The sequence below is a fragment of the Antedon bifida genome, chromosome 6 (genome assembly GCF_963402885.1).
Source record: "Antedon bifida chromosome 6, ecAntBifi1.1, whole genome shotgun sequence".
In the NCBI taxonomy this organism is placed as follows: Eukaryota; Metazoa; Echinodermata; class Crinoidea; order Comatulida; family Antedonidae; genus Antedon; species Antedon bifida.
In genome coordinates this window covers 23157121-23176054 of record NC_136231.1, presented here as the reverse complement: position 1 = coordinate 23176054, position 18934 = coordinate 23157121, and the positions used below count along the sequence as shown (strand labels likewise).

The window sequence follows — 18934 nt, the reverse complement described above, 5'->3', positions numbered from 1 at the left end:
ATGTGCCAATACCAAGAAAGGACATAGATTGCATCACCATAGAGTGTGGTAATTCTTTAAATTAGCTGTTATATGCATCAACCTTCCTATGTACAAATCACCTAATATGCACTTACTTGCATTTAAACAGTGCTCAGTGAATTTACATACATAAACTCAAAAATAAAACTAAAATAAAAATCTTTAATGAAAAAACTAATGATTTAAAAAAGGCTTTTCTTCTGAAATCATGTTCATTTATTTTTTTTATCATGAATTTAGTTTGACTTTTTAATAAACCAAACAAAGAATTAACAACAGTATATTTCATTTTTAATTATCCAAACTAAGTTTTGCTTCTCACAGTCCGATGTTAGTTAAAAGTTACAAAGTATTTCAAATATATATTTTGAATAAAATGTCTGGTTTTAGGAAATACTTTTGACAATATGTTTATACTTTAAGCTTTTTAAATGCAGTTTACAGCAGCTGAGGTCTGAAGTTCTGTATGGTAGTGATAATCCTGTGGATTTATAATATGGTTTTACCACACGCCATACTACTAATACATTTTACATGTTTAATGGCGTCTATATGCAGAAAAAGTTTATTGTTTGACTATGTAAGCTACAGAATCTTATGACAACATTAACAAGAAATATCAATGCGCGTACATACAGTTAACAATTGTAGAGAATTCCTTATTTATTTATTATATTATACAATAGATTGTCATGTATAGCACCCAGGGTGGTATGGAAAGTCACAAGTAGAAACTGTGATTCTTGGATCAATTTGATAAGGGTGTTTAAACTCAGAAACCTGAATACGTATGATTTAAAGGTTATTTATCAATAGTGCAATCTGAAGACATTGAGAGATGTATATTTTATTTTGATAGTAAAGATTCTCATCATTCCTAGGTGTATTTGACTGAGTTTCCATAGGTGTATTTGACTGAATTGTCTTGTCATGCTGATTAAGCAGCAGATCTAGATCATTAGAGTAAATCAATGCAAGGTGTTTGCAAGTGACCAGTCGAATACACCTAAAATACACCTGAGCCACTGTAGAATTTACGATGCTTGTGGTCTGAATATTTCATGTAGTGAATTTATGCACGACTATCAAAAAGCATTTTTTTAAAGCGTGTAAAAGTGTAAAAATTAAAAAAGTGAAGTGCACTTCAAACAAAAATTTGATTAAGTAATTGATATTTTTTATACTTACATTCTTCACAACGGGAACCAACCCATCCTTGAGGGCAATCACATACAAATAAGTCAACCGCATCTACACATGTACCTCCATTAAGACAGGGAGAGCTTGCACACTGATCATCATCTATCAAAACAATAAATAAATGTTTTATTTTATATTTAGAATTTAGAATGAATTGTTAGTGTTTGATTTCTGTATTGAAACAGATGTTTTCATTTTCACAATTATACAAAACAATTGAATATGCTTGCTGAAATAAATTTTCAAAAATGATTATGCAAGTATATCTAAGGAAATATTAATAAGATTCAACATTTTTATATTTAATTTCCTTTTTAACCATCAGTAAATGCACTATAAATACCATGTTGGCAATTCATGTGCACTGCACAGGTTTGAAATAAAGGTCAGGTCTGGCTGCACCTGATTTCTCAAATACAAAGAAATTTTTGTTTAATATCCTTTTATTATATAAATTTATGTGTTTGCGTTTCTCATTGCTTCAAAGGATATCAACAAAAATAATTTGTTCTCATAAATTTAGATGAAAGTAGACCTAGATGCTTCAGCTAATTCATAGTGACATCTTTCTAAGGTTTTTGTTTATACAGTTATAATATTCGCATGTGTGGGCTATTTTTAATTGACCAATCACAACTCTAAACAAAGTTGTTAATCACAGTAGGCCTACTTATAGAATGCAAAGTCACCTGTGCAGTATGCCTAGATTTGCATCCATAACTAAACTTCATAATGTCAAATGAAAGAAACATTCCCATACCCTTCCTCATTATTCTACACCCTTATTTAAAAAAAACAATTTAAGTTGAGAGAGTATCTCTCCACTAGCTGGTGATATGTCATGCTAACTTAACTAAATAGTAGGACAGTACTCTACCTAGGCCTAGGTAGCTAAATTCAGTAGGGGAAGTGTAGCCGGGTTCGTGTAGCCTACTACTACTGCCCTAACTGAGCACACTGGCTCGGTGTTGCGTGTTCCTCTTTCTGCTGGAGCCTAGGGCCTAGGATATCAAAAAGGAATACCCACTTTATGTTCCTCTAACATTTCAATACTAAGCCCTGCCTCAATCATGCTGTCTATATTAAGTATTACATAGTATATAAAATGTGTATCACTCTATGGCCAAAGTTAGGCATAATTTATAATTTAATGAATGAGACGTCGTCCGTCGAAACTTACTGGTTAGTAGTACAGTCGAATCGAGTGTGAAAACACGTGCGCGATGTAAACAAAACATATGATTGGTCAGAAAATTATCGGAAAATGTGGACGCACGTATTCAAACGTGTAAAAAGATAACGTGGTGTTTTTTTTTGTTTTTTTTTTTAATTACTTTTTTTTACTTACTGTAGGTAGGCCTTGAATTTAATGTAACACACACAAAAATAATCAGAATGTCAAAATTATCAGACTCTGAGCTTGAGTGTGGTTAATTGGTCCGAAAGAAATATCATCAAACATTTAGGCCTACCTGTAACACGTAAATGAAAATAAATCCTTCAATACTGGATTGGAATGGTATATAAAAAGTGAGGGCCTAAGCCATTTTTGTAAGCTAAATATTTTGAAGTTAAAATAATGATTAGCCATTTAACGTCAATATTAATTATAACTGATGCATTTTTTTGTAAAAACCAACTAGAAAATTACTACAAACATGTCCTATACAGATGAGCAAAAACGAATACCACGTCACTCGAAAGATAGTATGTGAAGGTTTCTTTTATTATGCCCTGGCCATGAGTCTTTCAACAAAAAGGGTCAAAAGCAAAAATTACATACACTAAATTTCAGAGAATCCAACAATGGGCTAATATTATTGCTGTGAAGTTTATTACAAAATGCATTAGGCCTAATATCTGTTAAATTTTTTAAAAGAAGACCGAATGACAAAAGTATAATAAAAAAACATTGTGTGGGCCAATCTGTACCGGTACCGCTGGTTATGGTACAATGGATATAATAATTGTGTAAACCACAAATCATTGTTAGGATATTATATTACTGGCTGGACAGCCAAGCAATGACATCGGCATGTATTACGCTACGGCAACTATGACTCAAACAATAGTCCGAATGCAAACTAGGAAAGTTTGGTTTCGAGAAAGTGGTGTGACTTATGATAGGAGTGGTGCCTTAATGCCTACCATTTTTTCATTAATTCATACTAATAACATTTATTTCTTTTTCTCTCTCACTGTAAATACAATTTAAATATACTGTAAATAATAAAGAGGCAAAATACAGGAAGTAAACACAATTTGAAGATCTCCCTAAAAAAAAATTGTGACGGGTAGCCAGTTATTTTGATGTTTGATTTAACATACAGAAACAAAAGAGGACAAACAAACAAGCAAAGCACAAAAAGACAAGACAATTATTAATGCCATGGAAGCACAGAAAACCCAAATAAATGTGTTTATTCTTCTTTTTTAAAACCAAGACGCCGATCCATGAATGTTAAATGTTTTAATAGGCTAAAATAATATGAATTCGTAGACTTGCACTGATGAAGGGCTAGTGTTGCCCGAAAGTTCTGCTAACTTTTCTGGCTGTTTTACTTTATTGTTTTGATTTAGCTTTTCGCTTTTTTTTTTATCTCCATTGAGATCCAGCCAAAGATACCCACAGCATTGTCATTTTTTTCAGTATTTTGCCTTCGGATTTATAATATATACAGCATATTTTTTTATGGAGGGCTGCATTTTAGTATAACCTATACGTGCCATCTGACGCACCTATTCAGTACTAAATATTGCATTAGTATAAAATGAATGTACAATTTAGTCGTTTAGATATCTAAGTGGCCGGGTTTACCCTCAACCGCATAGCAAATTATGTTCTACTGTGTCAAATAACTTATACCGTCAATTACCCTATACTTTAATATGCAATTATAGGAAGGTTTCCATAGACATTGAATTAAGTTGGGTCAAGTTGGTTTTTCATACAAGACCTATTTAGAGGTCTAAATAATATGTTTTTTGAAACAACCTACCTTGTGCAACTGTATTCACTGACAGTAGAAGAATAAGTAAAAATCCTAAAGTAAATTCCATATCATGACGTACGTTAAGGTGGCAATCTATCAAATATTAATCATACTGTGATACTTTACGTTACTCTAACAGTGTTGTACTGCCTGAAAGTTTACTTTGAATGAAGTATACAGTATTCATGCATTGGTAAATGGTTTTACTGAATGGCCTGTGTTATGCTAATCTTCACACTGACGGTCCACTGCTTCTGTTCTTAAGATACTGGGATTTACTCAGCTTACAGGTCCATGCTTTGAAATGTGTTTGTTTGCTTTAGCTTTTGCTTTATGTATGGTTTTTATGCATTAAGAGCATTTAGCACTTGTCTATGAGACTCACTTAATAAAATTATTATGAAACAAATGCATAAGACGTAAAAGCATAATAAACTAGAGGGTACTCCGAGAGTACAAACCCCCGCCTACTGTAAAATTCCCTACATAAAATGCCCCCTGATTATTTTTTTTTACATTTTTTTTTATTAGTTCTAAGTGTAAATATGTTAACTGCACACATCAGCTCAGATATTAAAACAAACTTGAAACTTAAAGAATAGCACCGCATGCAGCAACTATTCAACACTCATATCGTAAGTACCACTAATAATCGCATGCCTTTAGGACTATTTTTAAAATATACAATTCAAATATATCAACTGATATTTTAATCAAATATCATAAATATCCTTCTGACATTAGGCAGGCTCATTTTTTCTTTTTCTGTTTGTAGGGCCTACATTTTGTTGATATGGATGAAATTTTCCCGAAATAAAAGAAATTGATATGTCCTGGAAGTGCGATCTAGTATTGCCTAACTGACTTTTAATATCATAATTGTGTTCACACTTTATATATCAGCCTCTGCGATAGGCATGAGAGTAAGCTCGTTGTTCTAAAATTTAGAGAGTTTGTTCTATTCAAAATTCCATAACCAGCATGGAACTTTTCTAACAAACGAAAAGCAGGTACTAGAACGCATGGCCGGACATGCTCAAGAGATTCAATTATTTTCTTTTGTACACATAATTATTTTTTGTACGTATGGAATAATGAACACTTTCGATGCTGTCACACTGTGTCAAAGTAACCGCCTACTACCCGCGAATAGTGTATTTTATAATCGATGTATCGGCTGTCTTCTATGATCTTCTGTATAGTAGGTCTATCACCCTCTCTCTTTAAGGAAAGGTGAAATTTAAAAAAAATTTTTTTTTAAAGATAATGGTGTATTTTTTGCAAAGACAAACTAACGGGTAAAAGGCAAACAAGGTTTGCTTTAAATCGGAAAAAAACTATGCTTATAAAAGACAAAACATGGAACATTATTTGTTAAAAAACATGTTGTCTTTTTGTAGAGGAAAATTGGTGTATTTAACGCGTACTCTGTCCTCCTACCCTCCCTCCATGTCCTCAATAGTGTCGATTTGGACTTCAAATAATTCACACAGCCGGCAAATTTATTATTATTAGCTTAAATTAATTACATCTCTTTATTAAAGTATAAAGTAATTTGTAAATTAATTCGCCTATTTGTTATTCATTAGTTCGATGCTTTACATTATTCATTGAGTGAAATGGTATGCAGCAGAATTATACAGTAGTATGCATGAATTAAAATGCAGGTGGCCACGTTGTTAAAACAAAATGTCGATGTCTACGATGTTCTTTAATCCATTTTCCTGAATCAATCTGTCCTTTTAGAATCACACGTCGACCACATTGGGAATTTCACCAGTTCTTTCCATCATTTAAACTTGAAATTTCAAGGGTATTCGATTTAGTTTTGATTGTTATATAGTTACAAATATTAGACTATATATTCTTTTAGTAGGTTTATGTAAACTTAGTAAATATCTAATGTGATTTAGGTCAGAAATCTCAACCGACCATTTGGCATGTCACAAGTGCTAGGCTAGGCCTCGTCATTGAATACGCCGGCAATCCATTAAACCTATATTTCTCGGAACAATCTCGGGGCGTACACGGGTCAGCCAGCCAGTCATGGCCTAGCGAGTTCTGAATCCCTTTTACATAATCAAACGCTAGCAATCAACGGATAGCATTAGTAGAAAACTGAAACTTTCCAAAGCATAGAATAGCTAATTTTAAATTGATAATTATTAATACTAGGCCTAGCTACTTAATTTACACCTTTACTTTTAGTTAGGCCTAGGACCTAGTAGGAGGGGGTGGGGAGGGGGGGGGCTAGCCTAGGCTAGGCCTAGTATTTATACGCTACTCTACCGCTTAAACTTACCCATACATTAATCATTATATCTAGACTAGGCCTAGGCAAACTAAACTAAACTCTAGGCCTATGCCTAGGCCCCTAGCTAGTAGTAGTAGTAGTAGTAGGAAAGGACAGCATGATGGCAAAAAGATGGAATTAATTTGACAGAAATCAGATTTGCTGTTGAAGCCATCTAATAAAAATATTTTCTAATTTTATAAATCTCAAAAACTTTTTCAGGTCTATTAATATTTTCATTAAAATGGCTCCACCCCCAATGATACTTGAGTCTGTGTGGCTTGACAAATGCCGTGTTGAGGATGCTGAAGTGAAATATCATGAGAAGATAGCATCCCAACATGCAGGACTTGTTGTTGAGGTAACTAAATCTTATTGCTTTATATTAACATAGTTTTGTTCTAAATTGATATTAACATTGTTTGTCTTTAAAAATTTGTTTTTACATTTTGCCTGGGGTAGTGAAGATCATACAGTATAACCCCTCCATTAGGACACTCCTATTCAGGGGACACTTTCCTTGAAATGATTGAGAGGAACCCTATTATTGATGGGTTCAGAAGGTACTGTATCCGCTTCATCAGGTTCTACTGTATTATTAATTTATAATAAAAAGCAAAATTTTAAAGGAAATTTTTATATCAAAATTTTTACTATAATTTATAAACACATCAGGCCTTGTCTTTTAAGGCGAGCAATTGCGATCACTCACATAGCACACTCCTAAACTGCCCTTGAGGAGTGCGATTTACAACATGCTTAAATTTGGTAAACTTCTACAAAACAACATACAAACAGCACAGCTACAGCATCCCTGAATGTATTGAGGAGTGCAATTTGTGGCACACCTATAAATTTCAAAAGACAAGGCCTGACACATCTTGGGCAAAGTATTTGAAATATAAATTTTACTTATACAAAATAAAGAAGTTACTTATCATAACATGCTGGTTGGGCATACATTTTACACTATTGTTTTCATAACCAAACAATAAATAAAATTTAAAGTATAATTTATTGTTCAGTCCTTACTAGTTTAAACTCTACAGTGAACAGTATTACTGTGCATAATTCTGTGTGTACTTTCTTCTCTCTTTGCATTAATTTGCAGAGCTCTGGTGGTGCCTGCTCTAGCAGCAACCTTGTGAGTGAGATAGCTCGTGCCCGACAAAACATACAATCCTCACTTAATACTGATGTGAGTAGCTATCGCATTACTAGCACAAAATGTACAGTTCTGCTCCACCTATGCACGCCTAGCAGTGTCACTGGCCAAGTTATCCAATCTTTTTCTTAGGTGGACTTGGCTTAAAATTATGGTGTGATTACTAATTTTAGCTTCTTTTTTATTGATTTCTTAATATACACTCTGATCCATTTTGTTGCTTTTTAATTTACTTTTTTTAAATACTTCTATGGGATTTCTTTTTTAACATAAACAATATAAACAGTAACAATCTTTCAATGCATTACTGTACTACAATAGTAGTGGAGTGAAAACCTTAAATTAAAAGTTAATTACCCATTATATTACTTAATTTTATGAAACCTAAATACTTATAGGTTGTCTCATGGTTGTCTGCATGTCCTCATTATTCATCAATTTCAATAATTTATTTGATCTTTAACATTTTTCTACATTTCTTTACTGCTTCTTGACAGTTTAGAATTTGGGTATGTTATTGAATTCTGGCATGGTATTTATTTTGTGTGTATATTCCATGTATTTTGTGGTATACTATATCTATTAGTTGGTCTCTTCATATCCCCCTCCCCGTTTCATCTCCCTTTTGTACACATTTGATAAATCCAAATGTGCTGTATTACCTGTTCATATTAGCAGTGTTCGTGTTTTATGTCAAGATACAATTACTTTTGTACAGTAACAAATGTTTGTTTTATAAAGTACATATTTTCCTTTTAATTGTATTTGTTGTCATTTATAATTGTTTTATTTTGTTATTTTATTGAAAGGGATTGCTATTTTATAATATACCACACCCTGGTAATGTAATGAAAGTACAGTATAATGAAATGAATTCTTAAAAGACCGATAATTTTATAGAATATTTTATGGAATTGGCGGAATATTGATACTTTATTATTATTACAGAACTATATTTGTGCAATATTATGCACTTAATTACTAATACAAAAAACCACCAAAATAAGTAAAGTTTTTTTATTGATATAATCTTGTTTATTGACATTTTATTGGCACTTGTATTATTACACTTCACATCTGTATTATTGAAATTCAATTTTCTACTAACAAAACTACAAACCATGATATACAATTTTTATTTTGGCGAGTATTGCAACCTTTTTGAAGTATAATGTAAAATTGACTGACACCGACAGTATTACTATTCTATGTTAGTACATACTGTATCTTGCCAAGTACAGTACAGAATTTGTAATTTTGTTTTTTTATTTTTAAAATTTGTGTACATAAATATATTTTTGGAGTGAATTTTCTTTTGTTTTTACAAGTAAATTTAAACGTTCAGCATTATGCCTAATCTATGTGCGTGCTTAAATCATTTAGAAAATTAAATAAATGTTTATACTGATTCATGTTGTTGGATTTATGCTATATTTTCTTCTCAGGGTGTTGGTTTAAAAGTAGGTGTTGCTGTACCGGATTCAGGAGTTTCAAGTCAAAGGTTTGAAGAGATTGAAAAAGAAAACAAATTATTAAGAAAAGGTAATTTAATATACTGCATAACACATCCTTTTACTTGATTTTTTAGCTATTTTCTTGCAATTCCTACTGCCTTAAGGGCAGAATGAAATGCACCATTTGTGAATGTAGTTGTTGCAAGGATTAGTATTAACCAACAAAGATTTTGGGCTACACTCGCAAAGGCATCAGTAGGCACTCTTGACTCAGGGCTTTAGTTACTCCTTGCCCCTCGACTGCTATCCTCCTGCAGGATAGTCGAGGCTAGCCTACTCCATTGTAGCCACATGGACCACCTTATTTTAAAACGTACTGTAGATATTTTTATCATTCATTTTCATCATTGTACTATTGCACTCACTTTCTCAATGTTTCACTGATAGCTTTACTTGTTTATAATGTTGTTTATTGATATTCGTTACATCTTTCTTTTTAAGTTACCGAGGATTTGAGAGCAGATGTATCCAAATTATTTGCACGAGTAGCAGCATTAGAAAAATCAGCTGGTACACCACAAGTGAATGGAGTAAAAGAGGTAGACATAAAGACATTTAAGAAAAAATGATCATTTCCAAAAATCTAAAGAAATTACAAATGCTTGTAAAAAAAATTGACATATATAAACATATAAATATGAACAATAGTTCAGTGCAATATAGGAAAACATCAAATACATTAGTAATAAAATGTTACCTTATGCCTGTATGATTTTTGTTAAAGAAATACCCTTTGCAACAGAAGAATCACGATATTTGTTTGTATTAACAGCTGGAACTCTTGTATATCCCATACGTAGGTTTCCAAACTGTACTTCGATGTTAACACATGGTTTTAACAATTTACATTGATACTTCAAACAGTAAAGAAAATTTGTTTAGGAATGCAGAACTGGAATAAATCAAAATAGGAAATGATGACACAAACTACTGTATTAAGTCATTTTAACAAATCAATGATATACTTTCTTTAGGTGCGTTATGTGAGTGTGATTTGCATGTTTCAGTGTTTATTGAATAGCATGGTCTATTGAATCAAATTATTTTTCTTTTCTTCTAGGAAGCAGTGGAAGCAGAAGATGACGACGATGAAGATTTATTTGGTGATACTGATGATGAAGATGTAAGTTTAAAGCTCTGTCTACACTTTCAAACTGTATGTGACAAAAAAATGTGATGTTGCCATATTTGGGCATGATAATGTCATATCACTATCATATTTGGGCACATCACACTTTTTTTGTCAACTAGTTTGATACTGTAGTGTAGAGCTTAAGAATATTTTATTGTAAAAGCAGAAAAGTAAGGGGACCAAGAGAAATACCAAAATCTACATTATAAATTTAAAAACCAAATCATCCTGACCATGACGCAGGAAAATGGCATAAAATAGTGGTAAGCTTTATGCCGCTAGACAAGAGGCCCAACTGATGATGATAATGTGTTGTTTGTTTTTTTTAAATTATCAAACCCTTTTATTTAAGGCTGAAGAATTAGCAAAGATAAAAGCAGAACGTATTGCAGCATATGATGCTAAGAAAGCAAAAAGTAAGTATGTTTCATCCGTTAAAGATATATTGTCCGATGAAAAAATAATTTTTAATTAAACTGTTTTAATGAGTCGTATAATACTTGGACCAAATATGTGAAACATTATTTACCTGATAAAACTATAATTCAAAGAAGAAATAAAAAACTACATAAAGTAGTATGTCAGTAGGTTTTTTATTAAATGTAAGTGTTAATAGTCTTTATAAGCGAAATAATAATTAGTGTTGGTGTTTAAATGTGAGTAGCTTTACAAAAATTGATCTATTCAAAGTTTGATTTTATACATCTTTATTTTTTTGATCCGATGTTCCTTCAGAACACCAGTATGCTTTTAATTGTATTACTTTATACATTTTTTTTCAGAGCCAACATTGATTGCCAAATCTAACATCATTCTTGATGTCAAACCGGTAAATTTTATGTATTTTTGTTTTATGTAATATTTTAATCCTTAATTAAGATAAAATGGAACTAGTTTGATAGACAAAGCATCATTTTTTCACTTTATAAACAATGCTTAACTATCTTGACTTGTAAGCAAAAAGATTGATAAATACCAGCTCTGATATATTATGTTTTTACTTTCAGTGGGATGATGAAACTGACATGAAAGAGCTAGAAAAGAAGGTTCGTGAGATTAAAACAGATGGACTTTTATGGGGCACAGGTAATCATGAAGATTGTTAATGTTATTTATAAATGAATAGGCCAAGATTTACATTTCTTCGCTTTGCTTTTAATGCACTTGTCTATTGTATGACCCACGGGAGAGGTGCGTCCTTTACAAATAATTACTGACGCAAGGGTATGTAAAAAAACCTAGATGGTACGTCACATCAATGAACAAGGTGGGTCAATGTCCGTCACTTTACCATCTACCATATCATAAACAACATGGTCACAGCTAGTCAGAGTTGACTGTTAAGATGCATTATACTCGCATGCTCAAATGGCCATATCTTTTATTATTTTTTTCCAGCCCAAATATTAGGCTATTATCTTTTCTATCATGTAACTAACTAACTAAAACTAAGTAATTGGCATTTTAGTAGCTGAGTGACCCCTTTATCAAAACTAAAGTTGCCTAATGATAATATAGTCTTTTCTATCTGCTTCGTTTAAATAGAGTAGTAACCACTTTAATTTAAAATTGATTTCAATTAAATGTTTTTTTAGGAAAACTAGTACCAGTAGCGTATGGTATCAAGAAGCTACAAATATCATGTGTGGTAGAAGATGATAAAGTTGGTACAGATTTTCTTGAGGAGGAAATTACAAGTATAGATGATTTTGTAAGTCTACTTTTTATTGTAATCCTACTGTATTTTCCAAATAAATTCTTACAGTATCAATAGATCAATTCTGTAGAAAAATATGTGAAAAAAGGCAAGCATTGTCGGAGAGCTCGCTATTTAATAGAAGTTAAGGCAAGCATAAGGAGATAGAATGGCTTTACCACGTTAAAACACCGGTTCTCGTCAGATCACCGAAGTTAAGCCTGGTTGGGCCTGGTCAGAGCTTGGGAGACCATCTGGGAATACCGGGTGCTGTATATGGAGTTGGGGTCCCATTAGGCATTTAAAATCAGCATTGCTGACTCTTATGGCAGCTTCTGCATCTAGTATCTGCCTCAGACATATTAGCCCATGCCTTTCCTCTGGCCAAGGTGGGCACTGGACGAGAGAAGCCCTTGATTAATGTTAGGACCAATCAAGGTGCTTTAAACAGTCCTGGCTTTGTTTCTATCAAACCTGTTAGTGGCGGTAATTATTGCTGTTGGTTTCGATTGAATAAAAAAAATCTTTTAATATATTTATAGAGCAAATACAATTGCTCCAAGTTCTATAATTGGTACTGTATATATTTTAGTTCAGTTTATTTTATTTTAGTTTAGTTTAGTTTAGTAGTTTAGTAGTTGGCTGTCACAATGGTATCCTTAGTGGAGCAGTAGCCTTCAACTATGAAGTTTGCTCCTTAAAATAGAAGAAGTAGTATTATATGCCTGTAATGAGTCCAGTTCACATAATTCAACTCAAAAATATATTCCTATCTTTATGAAATATAACGTCTCACTAATCAACATTGAAGAAACAAGTTTTATAATATTCTTTTTTCTTATTCTTCCTATACCCAGGTTCAAAGTATGGATGTGGTAGCGTTCAATAAGATATAAGAAATTGACCAGAAATTAACTTCATAAAGAAAAAAAAAGAAGCCGTTATCAACTATCAATAGTACTTATTTCTACATTTATTCATAAAAAAATGGTAATTAAAATATTGAATTAATGCAAAACAGATTTAAATTTAATGAAATAAAATTTATGGTAATATTAAGCTGTTGCAGTAGTGTGTTTTAAATACCTCGGATTTAAAACATCTACACGTTGCAGCAGCATATGCAACTCAATTATCAAAATGTAATTTGCTGAAAAAAGTATTTTTCATCTCAATTATTATTATAAATTGTATCAATAATATATATTTTTAGGAATTGAAATCTTTAATATCTGCATTAGCATTGAATAATTTATGTGTAAAACATTACAATCTGAAATAAAAATTAACTCACGGCTTCAAGTAATTGATTGTGTATTTATTAGTAGTTTACCAACCTTGTACAGTATTTAAAAACTGTGAGCCAACATAGTTATGTAGAATAATAATGATTACCAGTTAACTGGCTTAACTACTATGCTTATATTACCATTTTTAGCACTCTTTTTTTCTGGTCCTACTAAAGAACACCTGTGCACAATGCTGTACTGTAGAAGGTTTGGTTCAGTGAGGTTGATTATTTAGGGGTATTTTGACAGAAGTATAATGTATTAGAGCCTTGGGTTCGGAGCGTCAGTATGTGTACAACGTTGTGTGCTGATTGGGTTAGTAAGACTCCTGTAGCAATCATTAGGCCTACTACATTGGTTCTTTAAATGACATTTTTCATTTGGTAATTGTGTCCGACTTTGGTCCTTTCAATTTAATAATTGGTCGGTCATCTAGCTGTATAGCACCACGTCGTCCTCTTCTCACCATTGCGCTGGTTCTTTGCTCGTTGTCTTCTTCAGAATCGGCAAGACGCTTTTCTTTCATTTCTTCACCACGCTTTTTCTTCGCAGCATCATACTCCTTCAGTGACATGCTTAAGTTTGATTGACGAACTTTTTTTGAGTGGTTCTTTTTAAATTTTTCCACTTGTTCCTTCGTCAGGCCCTGAGGAATGACCAGACCCTTTTTTGGTACATGTTGGCTGGCTGGGTTTAAAACAACAAGCTCCTTTTTTAGTTCTTTTTGTTGAGATGTGAGAATATTTGTTTTACTTTGAAATTCTTTTTCTAAATGGGAAATAGTGAATTCTAGGCGTTTTTGAGCAAAGTCGTTTAGTATCTTGGCGGCTATCGTTGCTTTACTTTGCTTATTTTTCTTGGTTTCCTGTACGTTATTTTCCTCTTCAACGTCGATTTCTGAGCCCGAGTCGATCTCTCCGTCTTCGTTTATTATTTCAATATCCATAGCACTATCTAGGCCTAAAGACAATGATCACAGAAATAGAAACAAGCAAAGTTATTCCAGGACGTGTAGTAAAATAAAGAAGTCATAGGTCATGCTGTATTTTATCCTGGAGAAAAAATAGGCCTAGAATTCATTCCGAGTATCTACCTCAAATGTACATTACGCATCTAAGTATGTCAAAAAAGAAAAATCCACACTATAGGCCTATAAATATTTAAAAAAATATACAGTAATTTAGATTTTAAATCTGCAAACTGCACTCGCTGTATACAATACCGGTACTAAATTGTTTACACATCTTAACACTTGACAACGCAATCTTTTTTAACAGTTTGAAGGAGACCTTTAAATCGAATTAAGAATTTCATAATAAATACACTTTAAAATTTGAAACTTACCGTTGTTTTAGCTAAAAGTCGAATAGGACATTAAAGTAGGCCCTACTGTACATATCTTCAAAACCACGAAACCATGAAAGTGTGGCTATAATTAAAAGGATCGTCTAACTCTGAAGTTATTGTTTATACCGGTCGTAGAACTTTGACTGGGATATATTGATTAACTAATGCCCAATTGAATGTTTGTGATCAAAGGACTTGCTGTAGTTACAATGCCTTTTGCTGATTAATCTTTAAACGTAAACTTTTTGAAGTTGTCTTCTGTCTGATCGGATTAACGCCGATCTTTGTTTTTGGCCAGTTAGATCACAAATGAACGGTACGCCAAGAGTTGTTTAGTCCAGTACTAAACAATGAAATGGAAATCAAGAAAAGATTGTTATCTAGGCCAATAGTATAGTCTTTGTCTTAGTCTTTCGTTGTCGTTGTTCTCAGTGTCGGATCCTAAAAGAAGAGTGTGGCGAGGGGCAGTGTCTAAAGCCCACCAGGTTCATGCCATACCACTCATGCCTCCCCTTATATTATCATGGATCCACCACTGATTGTTATTATAAATGTATATTATATAAATCGTTATCATTTGTATTGTTACCATAATTCCAATAATCTATTATGATTATAATTGATTATTATGACGATAAAACAGCTACGGTATTCCTATTGACGGACCATCAAATTTACCACTTTACAGTATTTCAACTATATCATATAGAGTGCATTTTATTCTTCTGCACTTAAAGATGTATTGTCCCCCAAAAATATGAAAAATAAAGATTAATTAAATCAGACTTTGAATATGTTATTTTGTAGTGTTAATAAAGTTAATCACTTCCATAGAAAAAAAAACGAAAAAAATAATGTTTTCACTTGTAAAATGACAAAATAAATGGTTAAATTCAACCAAAAATCCATTGGCTGGCAACCAATTTGACCATTTTTTGCTTTAAATTACGTTTTTTCAGGTAATACATTTTTTTTCGATCCGATTTTTGGTCAAAATGGATAACTATTATGATACATTAAAATGGAATATTCAACAAAAATTGTTCTAAGAATTATTTTTTCAGGGGGACAATACATCTTTAAATGTTTCAGTTATTTTATTCTCTTCAATGAAAAAGACTACTGTCATTTCCGATTTCTCTTCTACCCATTTATTTATTACGTAAGTATGCCTAGGCGATTGAATGATTGAATGAATAAAATTTATTATATAGCCTAGTTTTGTAATGTTTAAACATAGTTTTATATTTGTTTTAAATAGTACTTTTATACCGTAAATAATTCGTAAATTGCTTAAAATTAAAATTACAACTTTATATTTTCCAATTTCCCTTCTATCTAAAATTACTTAAATAGGCTCATAGTCGACACTCCATGATTAGCAGGTATTTTTGGCGTGGTTTTTGAAGTTTTCGTTCAATTCCTGCTGTGCGAAACATTTTGCAGCTTCAACATCACATTGACAGAGACCAGCAACACATTCATCACTTCGTAATAAGCGTACGAACCAGGAGGAATCGTATTCTGATGCAGGTTCTAAAAAAGAGCATAATTATTAGTACACGTTTAGTACATGGTTATCGTTATGTGATGATTTTAAACATTCCTCTAAACTTAGCATAAACACGTCATGAACGTTTCCGTTGACGAGAACAACAAAAGTTGGCGGCGTTTTCTTCAGCATTTAAAAATAAAAATTGAATTAAGCTCGTTTTCTTCTGGTGAAGACGCATGCTTAGAGAGGGATTTGGAAGATGGAAATATGAATACGCATGCGTATAAGTTGGCGCTTTCGATTTGCGCGAATAAAATTCCCTTGTGGAAAATCGGCTTAAGACATTCCTTTGCTCCGGTTGGTTGGACCATGGAGAAATAAGTTAGTCCTAACTTATTTCTCCATGGTTGGACAGTAACTTCTTCGCATTTAAAAATATAGAAGGAAATAATATTGTGCCATCGGTACACACGAATAAAGTACCCTAGTGGAAAACAGGCTTATAGATATACATATATAAAGCATAATGTTCAATTTAGCTCTGTTCAATGCTTCGGATACAAATCACTTACTGCATGTTATAGTCGGTTCTGCGGTATCACAGTTTTCTTTTGTGTATTCATACGAAGCGCCATAAAGATTAAAATCGTTCTTGCACGTGTTACGGAGGTTCTCGTAACAATCGTCATGGACTTTACAACATCTACAGAGATTAAGAACAACATTTTAGCTCCAAGTTCAAGTTAGAAATGCATTGGTATACTGTATGTCTTAACCTTAGGCCCAGGTCAGTAATACAGTATTAATAAATGGTGTAAAATATCATAGGTCATAGATAAATCGAACAAGAGACAAGTATTAATAAATAATCAGCCTCGACATCAAATTCAACAGAAAAGGTAAAAATAAACCGGAAACTATAAATTCTTTTTTTAGAAATGCAGCAACACTTCTCTCCTCAAATAAAACGCCCACTCTCTTAACCTCTGTCTACACTATCAAACAAGTTGACAAAAAAACGAGGTGTGATATGCCCAAATATAGTAGTGAAAAATGCATCAACACTCAGTCTTCTCTCCTCATATAAAACACCCACTCTCTTGAGCTCCGTCTACACTATCACACTAGTTTGACAAAGAAAAAGTGTGTGTGCCCAAATACGGTAGTATAAATCACATTTTGTTTTAGACAGAGCTTTAGAAAGGACTCGAATCCTTACTGATCTAGGCCGTCGACAGGCACGCCCTTGCCTCCTTTGCCACAGTAGCATCCATAGCCATTGAAATCGAATAAGACATCCCATAAATTATTTCTGTCTGTTGCACATCTGAGGATTGTTGCAAGCTGTATCAGATCCCTTTTATGTCGCTGGATTGTACCGCCATAACATACTAAAATAACAAATATGCAGTTAAGATATTGTTTGTGGTTGTAGGCCTATAGGCCTAGGCCTATACTATTTGCTATTATAAAACTTTTTTTTCCTAATTTCTTTCATAAACATTAATATAATATGTATATAAGCTTAGAGTTTGCGAATTTTCTTTGTTCTTTTTCTATTTGTACGTTTGTTGATATGAATGACATTTTTCCAAAATAAAAGAAATTGAATTGAATTGAATCGAATACAACACAAGATAACGACACGGAAAAGACAAAACATGCATTGTGAACATGCTAGTTCATGTCCAATGTTAATACGGTTCAACAAAAGTAGTTCCTAATATTTAGATCCTGTCCTTTAATTACGGTACATAATTAATATTTCCACATAGGCCTATCTCGTGCATATTCTACATCACTCGCTGCCAGCCACTAATCAATACAGTAAATATCTGATTTGAGATAAGGAAACGTTTTTTTATATATAATTTGAAAATGTCATGTGATAGAATCAACGTGACAGGATATAATATGCCACATTATCATGACATTATCATTATGACAAATTATAAGGGCAACGTGTTATATCAAAAAATGACCAGCAATTTTACGTCATTCCAACGTCATACCAATGCCATTTAATGCGAGCCATCTCACTTGAGAACTTTGTATTATTACGTCATTGAAATCTATTCCCAAGTTGGTTTCGATTTGTCTACACATTTGCTGTAACAAAAGTGTCCGCGTTTCCTTTTGCGCTTACGAAAACGAAAGATTTGAATATGATTTAAGTAAAATGTCCTTATATAGTCCTATATTCCTTTTCAATGATGAATAATTATATAAGAGTACTGTAGCCGTCGGCATAAACCCAATATTAAAACAACGTTATTTATCCATATCGATATCGGAATTAAAATTGAAATTATTTGATAGAGATAAACAACTTCTTCTAACATGGTCCTAAAATATATGTTTTTCGTATCCCTTTGCTTTAATACTCTGAGCGAAATTATAAAAAAAACCTTGATTTTAAAGATGTATTGTCCCCCAAAACATGAAAAATGAAGATTAATAAAATCAAACTTTAAATAGGCCATTTTGTATTTTAATAAAGTTATTCACTTCTGTACAAAAAAAATTCTTTCACTTATTTAACCAAAACCGTTGTCTGACAGACAATTTAAGTATTTTTTGCTTTAAATTACATTCTTTCAAGTAAATCATTTTTTACGTGACATGAAAATGGCACATAAAAAAAATGTTAGGAGGACAATTTATCTTTAAATATTCCCACTCACCAGCGGCCATGACAATACACAGAACAACACTAAGACGCATTGTTGATCCTTTTCTTGTGATATTTACCTGTAAGAACTAAAATGTTTTCAGCACATTAGGGTGAT

At 32.5% G+C, this 18934-nt stretch overlaps 4 protein-coding genes across 5 annotated transcripts in view; 1 reads left to right on the top strand and 3 right to left on the bottom strand.

The window, feature by feature from the left end:
• LOC144845734 (uncharacterized) overlaps window positions 1-4378 on the bottom strand; it is a 39142-nt gene extending 34764 nt beyond the window's left edge. Inside the window, exons 1-2 of the mRNA XM_078703163.1 lie at window positions 4221-4378; window positions 1210-1323 (exon numbers count right to left, since the gene is read on the bottom strand). Of these exons, the coding sequence (XP_078559289.1) occupies window positions 1210-1323; window positions 4221-4281 (175 nt within the window). The 5' untranslated portion in view covers window positions 4282-4378. The remainder of the gene's footprint in view (window positions 1-1209; window positions 1324-4220) is intronic.
• Window positions 4379-5905: 1527 nt separating this feature from the next.
• LOC144844189 (elongation factor 1-delta-like) lies at window positions 5906-13320 on the top strand. Of its 2 annotated transcripts, XM_078700945.1 has the most exons (11): window positions 5906-6027; window positions 6730-6868; window positions 7619-7705; window positions 9118-9214; window positions 9628-9725; window positions 10247-10309; window positions 10671-10734; window positions 11101-11147; window positions 11326-11404; window positions 11914-12029; window positions 12872-13320. In XM_078700945.1, the coding sequence occupies exons 2-11, from the start codon at window positions 6752-6754 to the stop codon at window positions 12908-12910; spliced, it is 807 nt and encodes a 268-aa protein (XP_078557071.1). In that variant the 5' UTR covers window positions 5906-6027; window positions 6730-6751; the 3' UTR covers window positions 12911-13320. The 2 variants fall into 2 exon arrangements, with proteins under 2 accessions (XP_078557071.1, XP_078557072.1); XM_078700946.1 differs by lacking the exon at window positions 7619-7705.
• Window positions 13321-13601: 281 nt separating this feature from the next.
• On the bottom strand, window positions 13602-14249 carry LOC144845733 (uncharacterized). The gene has a single exon (XM_078703162.1). The coding sequence runs from the start codon at window positions 14247-14249 to the stop codon at window positions 13680-13682; it is 570 nt and encodes a 189-aa protein (XP_078559288.1). The 3' UTR covers window positions 13602-13679.
• Window positions 14250-15962: 1713 nt separating this feature from the next.
• LOC144845243 (neutral phospholipase A2 3-like) lies at window positions 15963-18905 on the bottom strand. Its single transcript, XM_078702429.1, has 4 exons — window positions 18830-18905; window positions 17365-17536; window positions 16718-16848; window positions 15963-16186 (listed from the first exon to the last, which is right to left on the bottom strand). The coding sequence occupies exons 1-4, from the start codon at window positions 18867-18869 to the stop codon at window positions 16029-16031; spliced, it is 501 nt and encodes a 166-aa protein (XP_078558555.1). The 5' UTR covers window positions 18870-18905; the 3' UTR covers window positions 15963-16028.
• Window positions 18906-18934: the final 29 nt, after the last annotated feature.

Coding starts and splice junctions, on each gene's coding strand:
- LOC144844189 (XM_078700945.1), top strand. CDS start 6,752: ATGGCTCCACCCCCAATGATACTTGAGTCTGTGTGGCTTGACAAATGC. Junction 10,735..11,100: donor TGATGCTAAGAAAGCAAAAA/GTAAGTATGTTT, acceptor ATTTTTTTTCAG/AGCCAACATTGATTGCCAAA. Junction 12,030..12,871: donor TTACAAGTATAGATGATTTT/GTAAGTCTACTT, acceptor TCCTATACCCAG/GTTCAAAGTATGGATGTGGT.
- LOC144845243 (XM_078702429.1), bottom strand. CDS start 18,869: ATGCGTCTTAGTGTTGTTCTGTGTATTGTCATGGCCGCTG. Junction 16,849..17,364: donor CCTGTCGACGGCCTAGATCA/GTAAGGATTCGA, acceptor TAATCTCTGTAG/ATGTTGTAAAGTCCATGACG. Junction 16,187..16,717: donor AGAACCGACTATAACATGCA/GTAAGTGATTTG, acceptor GCTCTTTTTTAG/AACCTGCATCAGAATACGAT.
- LOC144845733 (XM_078703162.1), bottom strand. CDS start 14,249: ATGGATATTGAAATAATAAACGAAGACGGAGAGATCGACTCGGGCTCA.